The sequence below is a fragment of the Dreissena polymorpha genome, chromosome 2, assembly GCF_020536995.1.
Source record: "Dreissena polymorpha isolate Duluth1 chromosome 2, UMN_Dpol_1.0, whole genome shotgun sequence".
Lineage (NCBI taxonomy): Eukaryota > Metazoa > Mollusca > Bivalvia > Myida > Dreissenidae > Dreissena > Dreissena polymorpha.
Window position 1 is genome coordinate 130619121 of NC_068356.1, and position 15469 is coordinate 130634589.

The 15469-nt window shown below is 35.2% G+C and overlaps 1 protein-coding gene across 4 annotated transcripts in view; it reads right to left on the bottom strand.

Annotated features, from left to right (window-relative positions):
• Positions 1-15469, bottom strand: part of LOC127868995 (MICAL-like protein 1) — a 65456-nt gene that overhangs the window by 16896 nt on the left and 33091 nt on the right. For all 4 annotated transcript variants that reach the window (XM_052411237.1, XM_052411238.1, XM_052411239.1 and 1 more), the window contains 2 exons: positions 13996-14110; positions 485-578 (listed from right to left, as the gene is read on the bottom strand). In XM_052411237.1, the coding sequence (XP_052267197.1) occupies positions 485-578; positions 13996-14110 (209 nt within the window). The remainder of the gene's footprint in view (positions 1-484; positions 579-13995; positions 14111-15469) is intronic.

Below are 15469 nucleotides of genomic sequence, written 5' to 3' on the forward strand. Positions count from 1 at the left end.
CATTTAAGGAAAAATGCCCCGCCCCCTGGCGGCCATGTTTTTCAACCAACCGTCATCATTTTCGAACTCGTCCAAGATATTATTAGGATGAATCTTCTGACCAAGTTTTATGAAGATCAGACAATAAATGTGGCCTCTAGAGTGTTAACAAGATTTTACTATAGCCATATATAGCCATATAAGGAAAAATGCCCGCCCCTTGGCAGCCATGTTTTTCAAGCAAACGTAACCATTTTCGAACCCATCCAAGATATCATTAAAACCAATGTTCTGAACAAATTTCATGAAGATTGGACAATAAATGTGGCCTCTAGAGAGTTAACAAGGCAAATGTTGACACCGCAAAACGCACGACGGACAAAAAGCGATCACAAACGCTCACCATGAGCACGTTGTGCTCAGGTGAGCTCAGGTGAGCTAAAAAGAAAAAGAAATTATTCACATTGAATAACAAGTCCACAACGAGACGCTTTTTAAGGCTTACAGGTAAATGAAGTCATTCTCCATGCGAACTAGGTCATTCTTCTCATTGACCAGTTGGAACCAGGATATCATGAGCTCATCATCTTCTTCACTCACTGCAACAGAAGTAGTCGGGGATTCAACAAGTATGAATGAAATGTACCAGAAACACGTCATTATTGAATGATATTTCATACACATACTCTTAGTTTAACTTGTAAAAGCAAAATGACAGATGTCTTAAAACCATGATGATGTACAAGTATTACATGATAGAATGCACAATATTATATTTTATAGTTCATGATATGTTAATTCCTTGTTAAGTGGCAAACAACTTGATCAATTTTTAAAGTTGATACAACGTAAGAACAAGCTACTGGGTACATCATGTTCTACAATCTACACTACAAATTTATGTTTGAACATGGAAACATTTTTTCGATCACATTCTATATCGGCTATGATATTTTCAATTTCAACCCTCAAAATTGACAGTGGTGTGATAAACACCAGACATCTATGAATATAGCTAATGTCTGAAAGAAACATTGAATACTTAACTGGTAATATGATGCAATATATAAAATGACTAGAATTCTAATTTAGAATCAAAGTGATTATGCCATGAAAGCTGACATTTTTTAAGAAAATTGTTTACTCAACAAGAGCTGTCAGAAGACAGCGCACTCAACTATTCGAGTGCTTCACAGTATAACATAAGCCATCATGGGGAAGTTGTTCATATTCAATAAGGTCAAGGTAATAGAGTCATATTCTAACTGGAAGAGGACGGTCTTTCAAAAATAACATAATAAAAACAAGATGCGATTGTGAAACACAATGTCCCCCTATATGACGTTTGACCTTGTAGGATGACCTTGACCTTGACCCTTCACCACTCAAAATGTGCAGCTCCATGAGATACACATGCATTTCAAATATAAAATTGCTAGCTTCAATATTGCAGAAGTGACATTACATGAGCAATTTTGACCCATATATTTGACCTTGAAGGATGACCTTGACCTTGACCTTTCACCACTCAAAATGTGCAGCTCCATGAGATACACATGCATGCCAAATATCAAGTTGCTATCTTCAATATTGCAAAAGTATTCATAAAATAAGCGATTTGGGCCACATATATTTGACCTCTGACCTTGAAGAATGACCTTGACCTTGACTTTTCACCACTCAAAATGTGCAGCTCCATGAGATACACATGCATGCCAAATATCAAGTTGCTATCTTAAATATTTCAAAAGAACTCATAAAATGAGCAATTTTGGCCACATATATTTGACCTCTGACCTTGAAGGATGACCTTGACCTTTCACCACTTAAAATGTGCAGCTCCATGAGATACACATGCATGCCAAATATCAAGTTGCTATCTTGAATATTGAAATACTGAAAAAGTGTACATTAAATTAGCGATTTTGACCCATATATTTGACCTTTGACCTTAAAGGATGACCTTGACCTTTCACCACTCAAAATGTGCAGCTCCATGAGATACATATGCATACCAAATATCAAGTTGCTATCTTCAATATTGCAAAAGTTATTGCAAATGTTAAAGTTGGCGCAAACAGACAGACAGACAGACAGACCAACCAACCAACAGACAGGGCAAAAACAATATGTCCCCCACTACTATAGTGGGGGACATAATAAATATTTGTGTTTTGGGGGAGGGGGATTCTGGGGTAAGGCGTGGGTGATGGTTTGGTGGAGTCCATTGTGGTATGTCAGGTAAGTGTTTTTATTTCAAAGTTTGAATCAAATCTGATCATAAATAAAGAAGTTATGACAATTATAGCAAAATTTATTAATTTGACCTTGAGAGTCAAGGTCATTCAAAGGTCAAGATCAAATTCAACTTGCCAGGTACAGTACCCTCATGAAAGTTATAAAGTATTCGAAGTTTGAAAGCAATAGCCTTGATACTTTAGAAGTAAAGTGGATCTAAACACAAAATTAAACAAAATATTCAAAGTTACTAAGTCAAAAAGGGCCATAATTTCGTAAAAATGCCATCCAGAGTTATGCAACTTTTCCTGTACAGTCCCTTTATGATAGTTAGCGAGTGTTGCAAGTCTGAAAGCAATAGCTATGATACTTTAGGAGTAAAGTGGACCAAAACACAAAACCTAATCAATTTTTTAATTGTGTAAGTATAAAAGGGGCCATAATTCTGTCAAAACGCCAGTCAGAGTTACATAACTTTGCCTGCACAGTCCTCTTATGATAGTTAGTAAGTGTTGCAAGTATGAAAGCAATAGCTTTGATACTTAAGGAATAAAGTGGACCAAAACACAAAACTTAACCATATTTTCAATTTTCTAAGTATAAAAAGGGAACATAATTCTTACAAAATGCTTGATACAGTTGTGTGCCCTTGTTTATAGATTGGGGTCATGTTGGTTAAGAAGTATGCAAAATATGAAAGCAATATGTCAAGGGACATAGAAAATATTTGAGGTGGTACACAAACTTTAACTAAGATTTATCAATAATATGCATATTCTTAGTGAAAAAAGGGCCATAATTCTTACAAAATGCTTGATACAGTTGTCTGCTGTTGTTTATAGATTGGGGCCATGTTGGTAAAGAAGTATGCAAAATATAAAAGCAATATGTCAAGGGACATAGAAAATATTTGAGCAGGGCTCGCGCTGTCGTTCGCCATTTGCGAAAATATTGAGAAATTGGCTCAAGAAAATTCTGATTTGCGAAAATGCTAAAATCTCGCAAATCTTCATTGAAATTATCCGCCATTTAAATCAAGACTGGTTTTCTATAGTTTTCTCTTTGTTTCATTAAAAGTATTCGCAAATCGAACAATAAACGAAAACCGTTCTGCACCAGAACATGAGACATTGCTTGACCTTATTGTTATTGAAGAGCACGTGGTAGCTGGCCAATCAACATTGAGTTCGCTCACACATCATATTGGGTCAATCATGCGTAGATCTACACTTGGAATACACAGTTGATATTGTCGTCTGCCTACAATTTATCAGCCGATGGCAAACGTCGTATTTAAAGATAAACAAATGACAAGAGCAACAATAAATAATTTCTCAGCTGATCACTTTAGACCTGTCTACCGACTATTGATCTAAATTAAAGGATGATCATTAAATAATTAGTTCTATGTTGATGATGTTACACCTTTCGACGTTATCGTTTGAAATAAAAGGTGATAGTTAAGTTGTTTTACCCACAAGCTATGCTATTGTAAAGAAAAATGTCAACCAAATGGTATATTCATTACGTATTTGCTAGGCTACCAATTTTCATTTTCTGCAATCAAACGATATGCAAATTTTATTTCAAGTGCAGAACGCGTACAATTTTTCGGACTGTCGTTTTCGGATAAATTATTTTTCGCTGATTTAAATTTATTTTCGGAGCTATTTATAGAAGAAATAGAATGCCGAATACACATGCCATAATACAGGCTCGATTGGTCATTGTCGGCTCGAGTACTACTAACATGTACCCCGGGTACACTTAAGTATACTTACATGTACCCCGGGTACAGTAAATATACTTAAACGTACCCGGGAATTTTAACGCTAAATCGGTCGTTGTCGGCTTGTTCATATGTTGTTCATTTTCTGTTTAATGGCCTCTTTATTATCGAAACTCATACTCAATATGCATGTGGATGCAGTTTTTTTTTAAATAGAAGTTTGTTTCGTAATTACAGTAATCAGTAGCGCGTTTTACGACATCGGATTTTGGCCTGGAATAAAACTCGGGTACAGTCTAATATCGCCGGGTACGTTTTAGTATATTTACCGTACCCGGGGTACATGTAAGTATACTTACATGTACCCGGGGTACATATAAGCAGTACCCGAGCTGACAATGACCAATGGAGCGTAATACAGACGATGTGGTTTATATTATTTCGAATTATATTCACTTGAACTTGCAATTAGAAAGACTATAACAAATAACAATTTGTAAGTCTCTGGGTGGGGTGGGGGGCTTTGCCCTTTATTCCTGTTGGGTTCCTGGTTCTAAGACCCCGGCCTAATTTCACGGACTCTAGATTACACGGATAAGAAACGGGACCGTTACGCCAAATATCTTGTTGTGTCTAAGTCACGTGACCGTGTCGTAACTATCGATCTTTTATCGAAGCGCCGATGTTATACATTTGATGTACCCACTCACGTATTTTGTTAAATTATAGTTTCATTTCTCGGCCGATTTTGACAAATTATATATCATTAGAAAGCTTACGTAACGTAGTTTTCAGATATATATATATATATATATATATATATATATATCAAGTTTTTTTCTGATTTCGGCAGCCCAGCGAGTTATAACTTTAACTTTTGCAAATATCATACCGTTTTGGAGTTTTAGAATCTAGATTTACGGTTGACATGTTCGTACTTTATACCGATTTGTAGCGTTTATATTTGGAGTTCAGTTTTACAAATAACATCTTGCTTAGGAGAATAGAATTCTGTATATGATAGAAAAAAAATGGTTTAAAAATGAAAGCAAGTAAGGAATGAAGGCGGAAATAAGTAGCGCGCGGTCCTAACGAACCCAACTGATGGCGATTATGCTTTTGTTTAGATACCGGCCATTGAATTTCCTTTGCCATGATTATTATATTTTTTATGGAATATATTGAAATATTTTGTTCTAGAGACATATCAATAAAGCTAAGTATTAATGAAGCTTAATAAATTAACGATTTCAGCTCTTGATTATAACACAGAAAGGGTGTTAATTTTATGATGAAACAGCGTATATAGCGGACCCTCTTGATATTTTTTGGCTTTGCATACTACAAATATAATGGGTGTCAAAACATTCATCGTTTGTTGTTTATTATCAAAAAGGTAATTCTGTTAAATTATATGTAAGGTTATTAACCATAAATTATCAATTAATTAAAATTATTAAAAAATTATTGAAAATCACGGTCAACTGTCTATGCATGTATATTGAAATATCTTTATAAGTTATCAGAGTTATAAATATATAGAATTCTAAATTATAACTCTGTATTATTTGTATTTTTCGGAAAGATTATTTAACCCCGTTGTGGTCAAATGAGAATGCTGTTTTTAATCATGTTGTTCCGTACACTACCATACACTCTTTATAGGACTACGAAATGACGGAGTTTTTTACCGGTACCCGCTAAATACGTTAAATGTTAAGAATTAGATTTTTTAAATGTTTAAAATGTACATGTATAGGTATTAAGCACTTATAATTATTATGACTAAGCTGGCTGACATCTATACAGTATTATTTAGTTTATGGCAATCTGTATGGGCAGATGACTATAAATGCTTTCAATACGCTACATATCTTATAAACGCAAAATTGAGTATTTGGCGTTACATTACTCCAAGAAATGACCACTAATACCACGAGAAGACATTGAGGTATCATAAAAAGTGAAAGCTGACCAGACATTGCCACCTGTGGTTAGGGACCAATATACAAGTATAGGTCCCTGCTGTGGCGTATGACACCAGAGTGTTATTTAGTATTGGTCGGCACAGTATCTGATCATAACGAGATAATTGGTTTGTTCTGAACACAGGGGCAATAAAACCACAGATCTATCAATAAACAAGATTATTGAGATATCTTTTATTGAACACCGCGATAAAAATACTCAATAAATAAAATAATTTATATATTTGAGTTGAAGACGATGTACTGTTGTTTAAGTCTGAATAAACTATCTGTCTGCCTGTCTAAATCTAAGCCGTCATCGTCCCAGTGAAAAAAATCTGATTTTGACTAGTTGGTTAGATGCCCTGATGTCAAAATACGAAATGACCCGCGTAACACCGACCGTGATTTTCAAGAATCTTTAATAAATTGATAACTTAAGATAAATAACATTTCAAATAATTATACATAATTACCTCGTTGATAATAAACAGCAAACGATGAATGTTTTTGACACCCATTTATTTCAAGTATGCATGCAAAGCCGAATAATATCGAGAGGGTCCGCTATATACGCTGTTTCATCATATAAATTTAACACCCTTTCTGTGTTATAAACAAGAGCTGAAATCATTAATTTATTAAGATTCATTTATAATAAGCTTTATTGATATGTTCCGTGAACAAAATACTACAATATATTCCATAAAAATCTAATAATATGGCAAAGGAAATTCAATGGCCGGTTTCTAAACAAAAGCATAATCGCCAAGACCATAGCATCAGTTCAGTGCGTTAGGAACCCGCGCTACTTTTTTCCGCCTTCATTCCTTAATTACTTTCGTTTTTAAACAAATTTTTTTTCTATCGTATACAGAATTCTAATCTCCTAAGCAAGATGTAATTTCTAAAACTGACCTCCAAATATAAACGCTACAAATTGGTATTAAGTACGAACACGTCAACCTTAAATCTAGATTCTAAAACTCCAAAACGGTATGATATTTGCAAAAGTTAAAGTTATAACTCGCCGGGCTGTCGAAATCAGAAGAAAAACTTAATATATATTTGTATATCTGTTTACTACGTACCGTAAGCTTTCTAATGATATATAACTTGTCAAAATCGGCCGAGAAATGAAACTATAATTTAACAAAAGACGTGAGTGGGTACATCAAAATGTATAACCTCTGCGCTTCGCTGTACGCTAATTGTAAAAAATCGATAGCCACAACACGTTAAAATGCGCGGTGGTAAAACATAAAATGTGTATTTCTTGTGTTTAACTCTCTATAAATCCATTAATAACAACGGGAATATACTAAAAGTTATATTTTTTTGAAAGAGGAATTAATAAGCAACAAAATAACGTATAAACCAATAAAATCGGATGAAAAGTTTTTGCATAAGATTGAATTTACTACAGTAAGGGTCAAATACTCGATTCATCTCCTATCAATATACACTCCGTGCTAATTTTCAGGATTTCAAATTTGGGACAACTTACTCCACTGTTAAGTGTACATGTACAAATTAACTTATGTTTGTACTTTGAAAAGTACCATAATAATTATTTCTATATTGAAAACTGCATGTTATATTATATGTGATATGCCCTTGTTGTCATAAACAGAAATATGAACAAGTTGATAGTATGTATTATTATTTCAAAACCACTTTTCGCGCGCCGAAAATCTGGTTGGCTCAAAGAAATTTTGGGCCAGCACTAGCCCTGTTGAGGTGGTACGCAAACTTAAACATTCCAAAGCCCACGCTCACGTCGACACCAGGGTGAGTAGGATAGCTCCACTATATATATATTTCATATATAATAATCAAGCTAAAAATGTTAACCCAATCATTCTTGTAGTCTACAGGGGTATTCTATTTTACACCAAGCAAAACTAAAACTAAATGCTAATCAACTATTTTTACTACATAACAAAAATGTAAACAAAACATAAACAAAAACAGTTAGCACGTATACAAATGAAAATTCCAACTTGACCCACAATACACTACAATCTACAAGCAATACATGGACCACGGGTACATAAACAACAAAATTAACTTAAAGTTGTAGTTTTTTCAGAAATAACATAACAGGTTCCCAGTTCAAGAGTTGTATGATTGTTGTTCATTTAACTGGCCCATTAAAACAAGAGATGCATGTGTTTGTCAGAAACACAATGCCCCCTACTGCGTCGCTTTGAAATAAAATGTCTATTTATCATTTGGCAGAAATAGAAATCATCTCCCTTTAAAGCTTATTACTTCTCTTGGATTATGTCATGAACCCTACCATTCACAAATTAGTACAGGAAAGAAATGATAATTATATCATTTAAAAAAAAAACTTTTACAAATCAATCATTTGAGTTATAAATAATCAAAATAAAAAACTTTAAAGTAACTGTGAAAAGAACTTAAATTCTTGGTAAGGAAATATATAACCTGAGATTTATAATTATATTAATTACTTCCCTTGAAAATAATTGTCTCTAACAAATCTCTATTTTTAGTAGCAAACTAGAGCTTTGTCACAGACGTGACGAATACCCCCACATGCCGCATTGACACAGAATATTTTGCATGTTGTCTTCACAAAAAAACAGCCGACAACATGCACAATGTTTAAAACACACTAAGTGACCCAATGACCTAGTTTTTGACCCAGCATGGCCCATGTTCGAACATGACCTACACATCATCTAGAAACAACTTCTGACCAAGTTTGGTGAAGATCGGATGAAAACTACTTGAATTAGAGAGCGGACATCATGCTGAATGTTAAATAACGCACTAGGTGACCCCGTGACCTAGTTTTGGGCTCAGCATGGCCTATATTCAAACTTGGCATAGAGATCATAAAACTTCTGACCAAGATTGGTAAAGATATTGGACGAAAACTACTTGAATTAGAGAGCAGACAACATGCTGAATGTTTAAAATGCACTAAATGACCCAATGACCTAGTTTTTGATCTGGCATAACCCATATTCAAACTTGATCTAGACATCATCTAGATACAACTTCTGACCAAGTTTGGTGAAGATCGGGTTAAAACTACTTGAATAAGAGAGCGGACACCATGCTCAATGTTTAAAACGCACTAAGTGACCCCATGACCTAGTTTTTGACCTGCCATGACCCATGTTCGAACTTGGCCTAGACATCATCTAGATACAACTTCTGACCAAGTTTGGTGAAGCTCCGATGAAAACTACTTAGAGCGGACACCATGCTCGATGTTAAAAATGCACTAAGTGACCCCGTGACATAGTTCTTGACCTGCCATGACCCATTTCCGAACATGGCCTAGACATCATCTAGATACAACTTCTGACCAAGTTTGGTGAAGCGCAGATGAAAACTACTTTAATTAGAGAGGGGACAACATGCTCAATGTTTAAAACGCACTAAGTGACCCGGTGACCTAGTTTTTGACCTGCCAAAACCCATGTTCGAACTTGGCCTAGTCATCATCTAGATACAACTTCTGACCAAGTTTGGTGAAGCTCGGATGAAAACTACTTTAATTAGAGAGCTGACACCATGCTCAAGGTTTAAAACGCACTAAGTGACCCCGTGACCTAGTTTTTGACCCGGCATGACCCATATTCGAACTTGACCTAGACATCATCTAGATACAACATCTGACCAAGTTTGGTGAAGATCGGATGAAAACAACTTGAATAAGAGAGCGGACACTTAATATGGACCGACAGACAGACCGACAGACCGAACGACCGACAGACAAGCTCACTCCTATATACCTCCCTAAACTTTGTTTGTGGGGGTATAATAATTAAAAGCCACTACCGTGACTGTAGATTCACCACTCAGAACTTAAATTCTTTGTAAGGAAATATATATTCTGAGATTTATAATTATATTAATTACTTCCCTTGAAAATAATTGTCTCTAAAAATCTCTATTTGTAGTAGCAAATAATTAAAAGCCACTACCTTGACTGTAGATTCACCACTCAAAATGTGCAGCTCCATGAGATACATATGCATGACAAATATCAAGTTGCTATGTTCAATATTGAATAATTATCTCCCTTTAAAGCTTATTACTTCCCTTGGATTTGTATTTTTGACCTTAGACCTTGAAGGATGACCTTGACCTTTTACCATCATGTGTTTGTCAGAAACACAATGCCGCCTACTGCGCCTCTTTGATTTATTTAACAACAAGGGCTGTTTGTAATACATGCATGCCCCCCATATGGGCTGTCAATTGTAGTGGCAGCCATTGTGTGAATATGTTTTTTGTCACTGTGACCTTGACCTTTGACCTAGTGACCTGAAAATCAATAGGGGTCATCTGCCAGTCATGATCAATGTACCTATGAAGTTTCATGATCCTAGGCCAAATTTTTATTGAGTTATCATCAGGAAACCATTTAACTGTTTCGAGTGACTGTGACCTTGACCTTTGACCTAGGGACCTGAAAATTAATAGGGGTCATCTGCCAGTCATGATCAATGTACCTAAGAAGTTTCATGATCCTATGTGTAAGCATTCTTGAGTTATCAGGAAACCATTTTACTATTTCGAGTCACTGTGACCTTGACGTTTGACCTAGTGACCTGAAAATCAATAGGGGTCATCTGCCATTCAAGATCAATGTTCCTATGAAGTTTCATGATCCTAGGTGTAAGCATTCTTGAGTTATCATCCGGAAACCATTTTACTATTTCGAGTCACTGTGACCTTGACCTTTGACCTAGTGACCTGAAAATATATAGGGGTCATCTGCCAGTCATGATCAATGTACCTATGAAGTTTCATGATCCTAGGCCTAAGCGTTCTTGAGTTATCATCCGGAAACCATCTGGTGGACGGACGGACCGACCAACTGACCGACCGACGGACTGACCGACAAGTGCAAAACAATATACACCCTCTTCTTCGTAGGGGGGCATAAAAATATATAATTTGGCAGGTCAGATAATTATGTCCATTTAAAGCTTATTACTTCCCTTGGATTAGTTTGGATGACCCATATTTGAACTTGACCTAGATTTTGTCTAGATACAATTTCTGACCAAGTTTCGTAAAGATCGGATGAAAACTATTTGAATTAAAGAGCGGACAGGAAAGGTGTGACAGACTGACAGACAGACTGACAGAATGACGGACAGTGCAAAAACTATATACCCCCTTTTCTTCGAAAGCAGGCATAAAAAACAAAGGTGCACACATATTAAAAGAATTGTTCAGTGTTTGAGTGTGGTAATTTAATAATCAGTATGTTCCCTTACCAAAGAATAGTATGAACATTTAATATCTTACCTGAACCACTATGCTTCAGTCAAAACAAATTTAGTTTGTAATTTCAACTGTGAAAAGATCCAAGAACGCTGTAACAATTTCATTAGAGGAATTTAACAAGGAAATAAGAGAAGGATTTTATTTCAAAAAACTATTCTAAGTGTTGTTGTTTTTGTTGTTACTTATTAATTTAAGTTCATGTATGATCTTATGTAATTTAAAGGGCATGAATTAAATCTTTTTGTTAGTTACACGTTAGCAACCCCTAAAACCCCTACTTGTAAAAATACACTGAAGTTGATTACCAGTCTCTGTGCCATTTTTCCTGTCTTCTGACTTTCTTTAAATTACAACAAGAGACACGCAACATCACATGTATGACATGACACAAACAGTAACATCATTGAAGTAAATGGAACGGGGATAGACAAAGTATTAGGATTATATGTGCCACATCATGCAAAAATGGGTCTAATGCCAAATGCGTTCACCATAGCTCCTGACCAGGTTGTGCATTCACAAAGTCTGGTCAGTAGCTATGCTGTCATGTTTTTAGTCAGGCAAGGTTTTATGATCTCATTGGCTGACAGTATAGCTCTTGACCAGACAGCAAAAAAATGCAGACAACAATTGGCACATCCTATCCCAGTATTTGTGTTTCTGTAGTCAATTGATATAAGAAAAGCTCTTGAAAAACTACTATAATGCCATTATCTCATGTTATGTGTATTAAACAATAAAATAAGAGCTCAATGAGTGAAAAAACAAACCAATGTGCAATAAAAACAAAGGTGATCCAAGTCAATGATGCTATTTGGGCAAGAGTGGAAACAAAGGAGCCTATCCTGAGTGTTGTCAGATTTCTACATAAAGTGAGGTAACAATGAAGTTTTCACCTCTGATTGATATCCCCATTGTTAGCAGTCTTACACAAGACAAACACAAGCTCATATATGAGGTAAAAATGCGTTTACATACTATAGATGTAGATTTGTAAATTATATTGGTAAATGTATATGGTGACACGCTAACATTAGCAACACACTTACAGCTGTCACACCCTCATAAAAACAGTAAACATATTGTCCTGTATGGAAAATGAATATTGAGAGAGATTTGTATAAGATACAAAATGTGAATCAGATCTTCAACAGACGTAATACATTCCTATCAAGCTTACAGGAAAATATTTGTGTCACTGTTGAAAGCTACAGGTAACTTTATGGCACTGATGACAGATAGTTGAATCATGTGTATAATTAAGCAATACAATACTAAGTAGCTGATATTAAACATTCCAAAACATTTAAAATTGCAAATTTCCCACCCAAACAATCTAAAAACAAGGGCTGTTTGTAAAACATGCATGCCCCCCCCATATGGGCTCTAAGTTGTAGTGACAGCCATTTTGTAAATATGTTTTTTGCCACTGTGACCTTGACCTTTGACCTAGTGACCTGAAAATCAGTAGGGGTCATCTGCCAGTCATTATCAATGTACCTATCAAGTTTCATGATCCTAGCCATAAGCGTTCTTGAGTTATCATCCGGAAACCATATTACTATTTCGGGTCACCGTGACCTTGACCTTTGACCTAGTGATCTGAAAATCAATAGGGGTCATCTGCTAGTCATGATCAATCTACCTATCAAGTTTCATGATCCTAGGCATAAGGGTTCTTGAATTATCATCCGGAAACCATTTTACTATTTCGGGTCACCGTGACCTTGACCTTTGACCTAGTGACCTGAAAATCAATAGGGGTCATCTGCTAGTCATGATCAATCTACCTATGAAGTTTCATGATCCTAGGCATACGCATTCTTGAATTATCATCCAGAAACCATTTTACTATTTCCGGTCACAGTGACCTTGACCTTTGACCTAGTGACCTCAAAATCAATAGGGGTCATCTGTGAGTCATGATCAATGTACCTATGAAGTTTCATGATCCTAGGCCTAAGCGTTCTTGAGTTATCGTCTGACAACCACCTGGTGGACGGACGGACCGACCGACCGACAGACCGACATGAGCAAAGCAATATACCCCCTCTTCTTCGAAGGGGGGCATAATAATTATATCATAATGAGTAATAAATAGGCAAAATTCCTCTGTAAACACTATTCTGTAATCCGATTGTTATCAATGACCAGTTTAACATTGCTGGTAGTTAAACATAATTTCAATAAGTATGGTGGCCAAAAGTATATCATTATTTACGAAGATAATCATGAATTAATGACAGTATTTTTCATAAAAAGATTGGAATTCCATGGCTATAAAGTGTGTAAAGTATATTTAACATACACAATATCAGTATAATTGAAGAATGCTGAATATTATATTCAATTATCATCCCATCAAATGTTTAGATGTAGTTTTATATTGATGATATAAAGCTTATTCCAAACAATGGATGGAATGATAATTGAATCTCTCAATATCATTTCTCCTGTACAGAAATGCCACAATTTAAATCTGTATAAAATTATAAGCAATGCTAGTGGATAAGCCATTACTTGTGTAACTACTTACTCTAATAAAACATTATAAATATTGGCAAACCAACATATCAAAGTTGTTCAGGTCTTTGTAATGCATAAAGCTTTAATGCAATTATGTTTGGGAAGTGAAATAATAAAAGACAGATCAAATCAATAACATAAACAAATACTACTTCTGGCACATCACCCTGAAAAGTAGAATCTCTATATCTAAGACCAGACTAAATATAATCCAGCACCATTATGGAAGCAAATATCATGTATAAACCCTTAACACATGCAATGGCATCATACCATTTCTAATTGTGTCCTCGAGCTTTCGTCCCTTAATTTCAAGCATGGTTAGTTTGGAGTCAATCAAGCGTAACTGACGCTGTATCTGTTCTGGGGAGATGTGTTGCCTACCCAGCTGAAAATCAACAAGCATAGGTGTCTTGTTCTGAGAAAACTGGGCTTAATGCTTGTGTGTAAAGTGTCGTCCCGACACATTCCCCTTTATGGTATTTTTAGTTTCAAGGAAGTCCCTACTTACCAAAAATCAAGTTTAGGCGGAAAGTGCCGTCCCTGATTAGCCTGTGCAGACTGCACAGGCTAATCTGGGACGACACTTTATGCACAAGCATTAAACCCAGTTTTCTCAGAACGCGACTCATAGTATCTTGTTATTCCATAAAATGTTCCAGATTACTCCATTTTTTTCATTGCACTTTTTGTTCACTAGCAATCACAATTAACATGTCCCAGGTCTTCATCATTATTAATTACAATTTATAAAAACTTTTAACATTTTGATAAACAACCAATAAAAATAATGACATTTTGCAATAAAGTTACAGTATTTACAATGGAATGTAATAATTGTAAACATTTTATATACATTTCACGCCAATATCTTTCTACCTCTGGTTTTGTATTTCAATAAAAAGTTTTTATTTTCTTTAAAACTTGTTAAAGCCTCTCAAACGCTCAAAATCAACGTAAATTTTGTAAAGTATTTTGGTAAAATAAAGTTAAGCAATTAAAAATCAGTGTTCCTTATGGCAATTGCTGAAATTTCAACACCAGATGTGGTCTGGTAAAATACCAGTAGATGTTTGTAGATACAAAATGCTCGTTTTTATTATTGTTTTGCATATTTAATTCCATTTTAATTTCCCGCAATGATATCCATTCATATGACACATGAACACTAACATGGTACTTTTTAGTATTCGTGTGTCGTATGAATAGATATATTTGCGGGAAATTAAAATGGAATTAATTGCGTCACAAATAAATAACAAGAGATGCGTTTGTCAGAAACACTATGTCCCCTTCTGCGCCGCTTTGAAGCTATATATTTTACCTTTGACCTTGAAGGATGACCTTGACCTTTCACCACTCAAAATGTGCAGCTCCATGAGATACACATGAATGCCGAATATCAAGTTGATATCTTGAATATTTCAAAAGTTATGGCAAATGTTTAAGTCTGATGCAAACAAACACACAAACCAACAGACAGGGCAAAAACAATATGTCCCCCACTATAGTGGTATGGGACATAAAAACAAGCATTTTGTATCAACAAAAATCTATGTAATCATACCACATCTATTGTTGAAATTGTGGCTATTGCTATAAGGAACACTGATTGTTTAGGTGTTAACTTTATTTTACTAACAAAATATTGTACACACTTCAAATTAAAAACCCTGCCTAAATCTCCAAAGCTCAAACTAAATGGCAAAACCTTTTTGGAGAAAAAGAATTTAATTGGAAACAAATA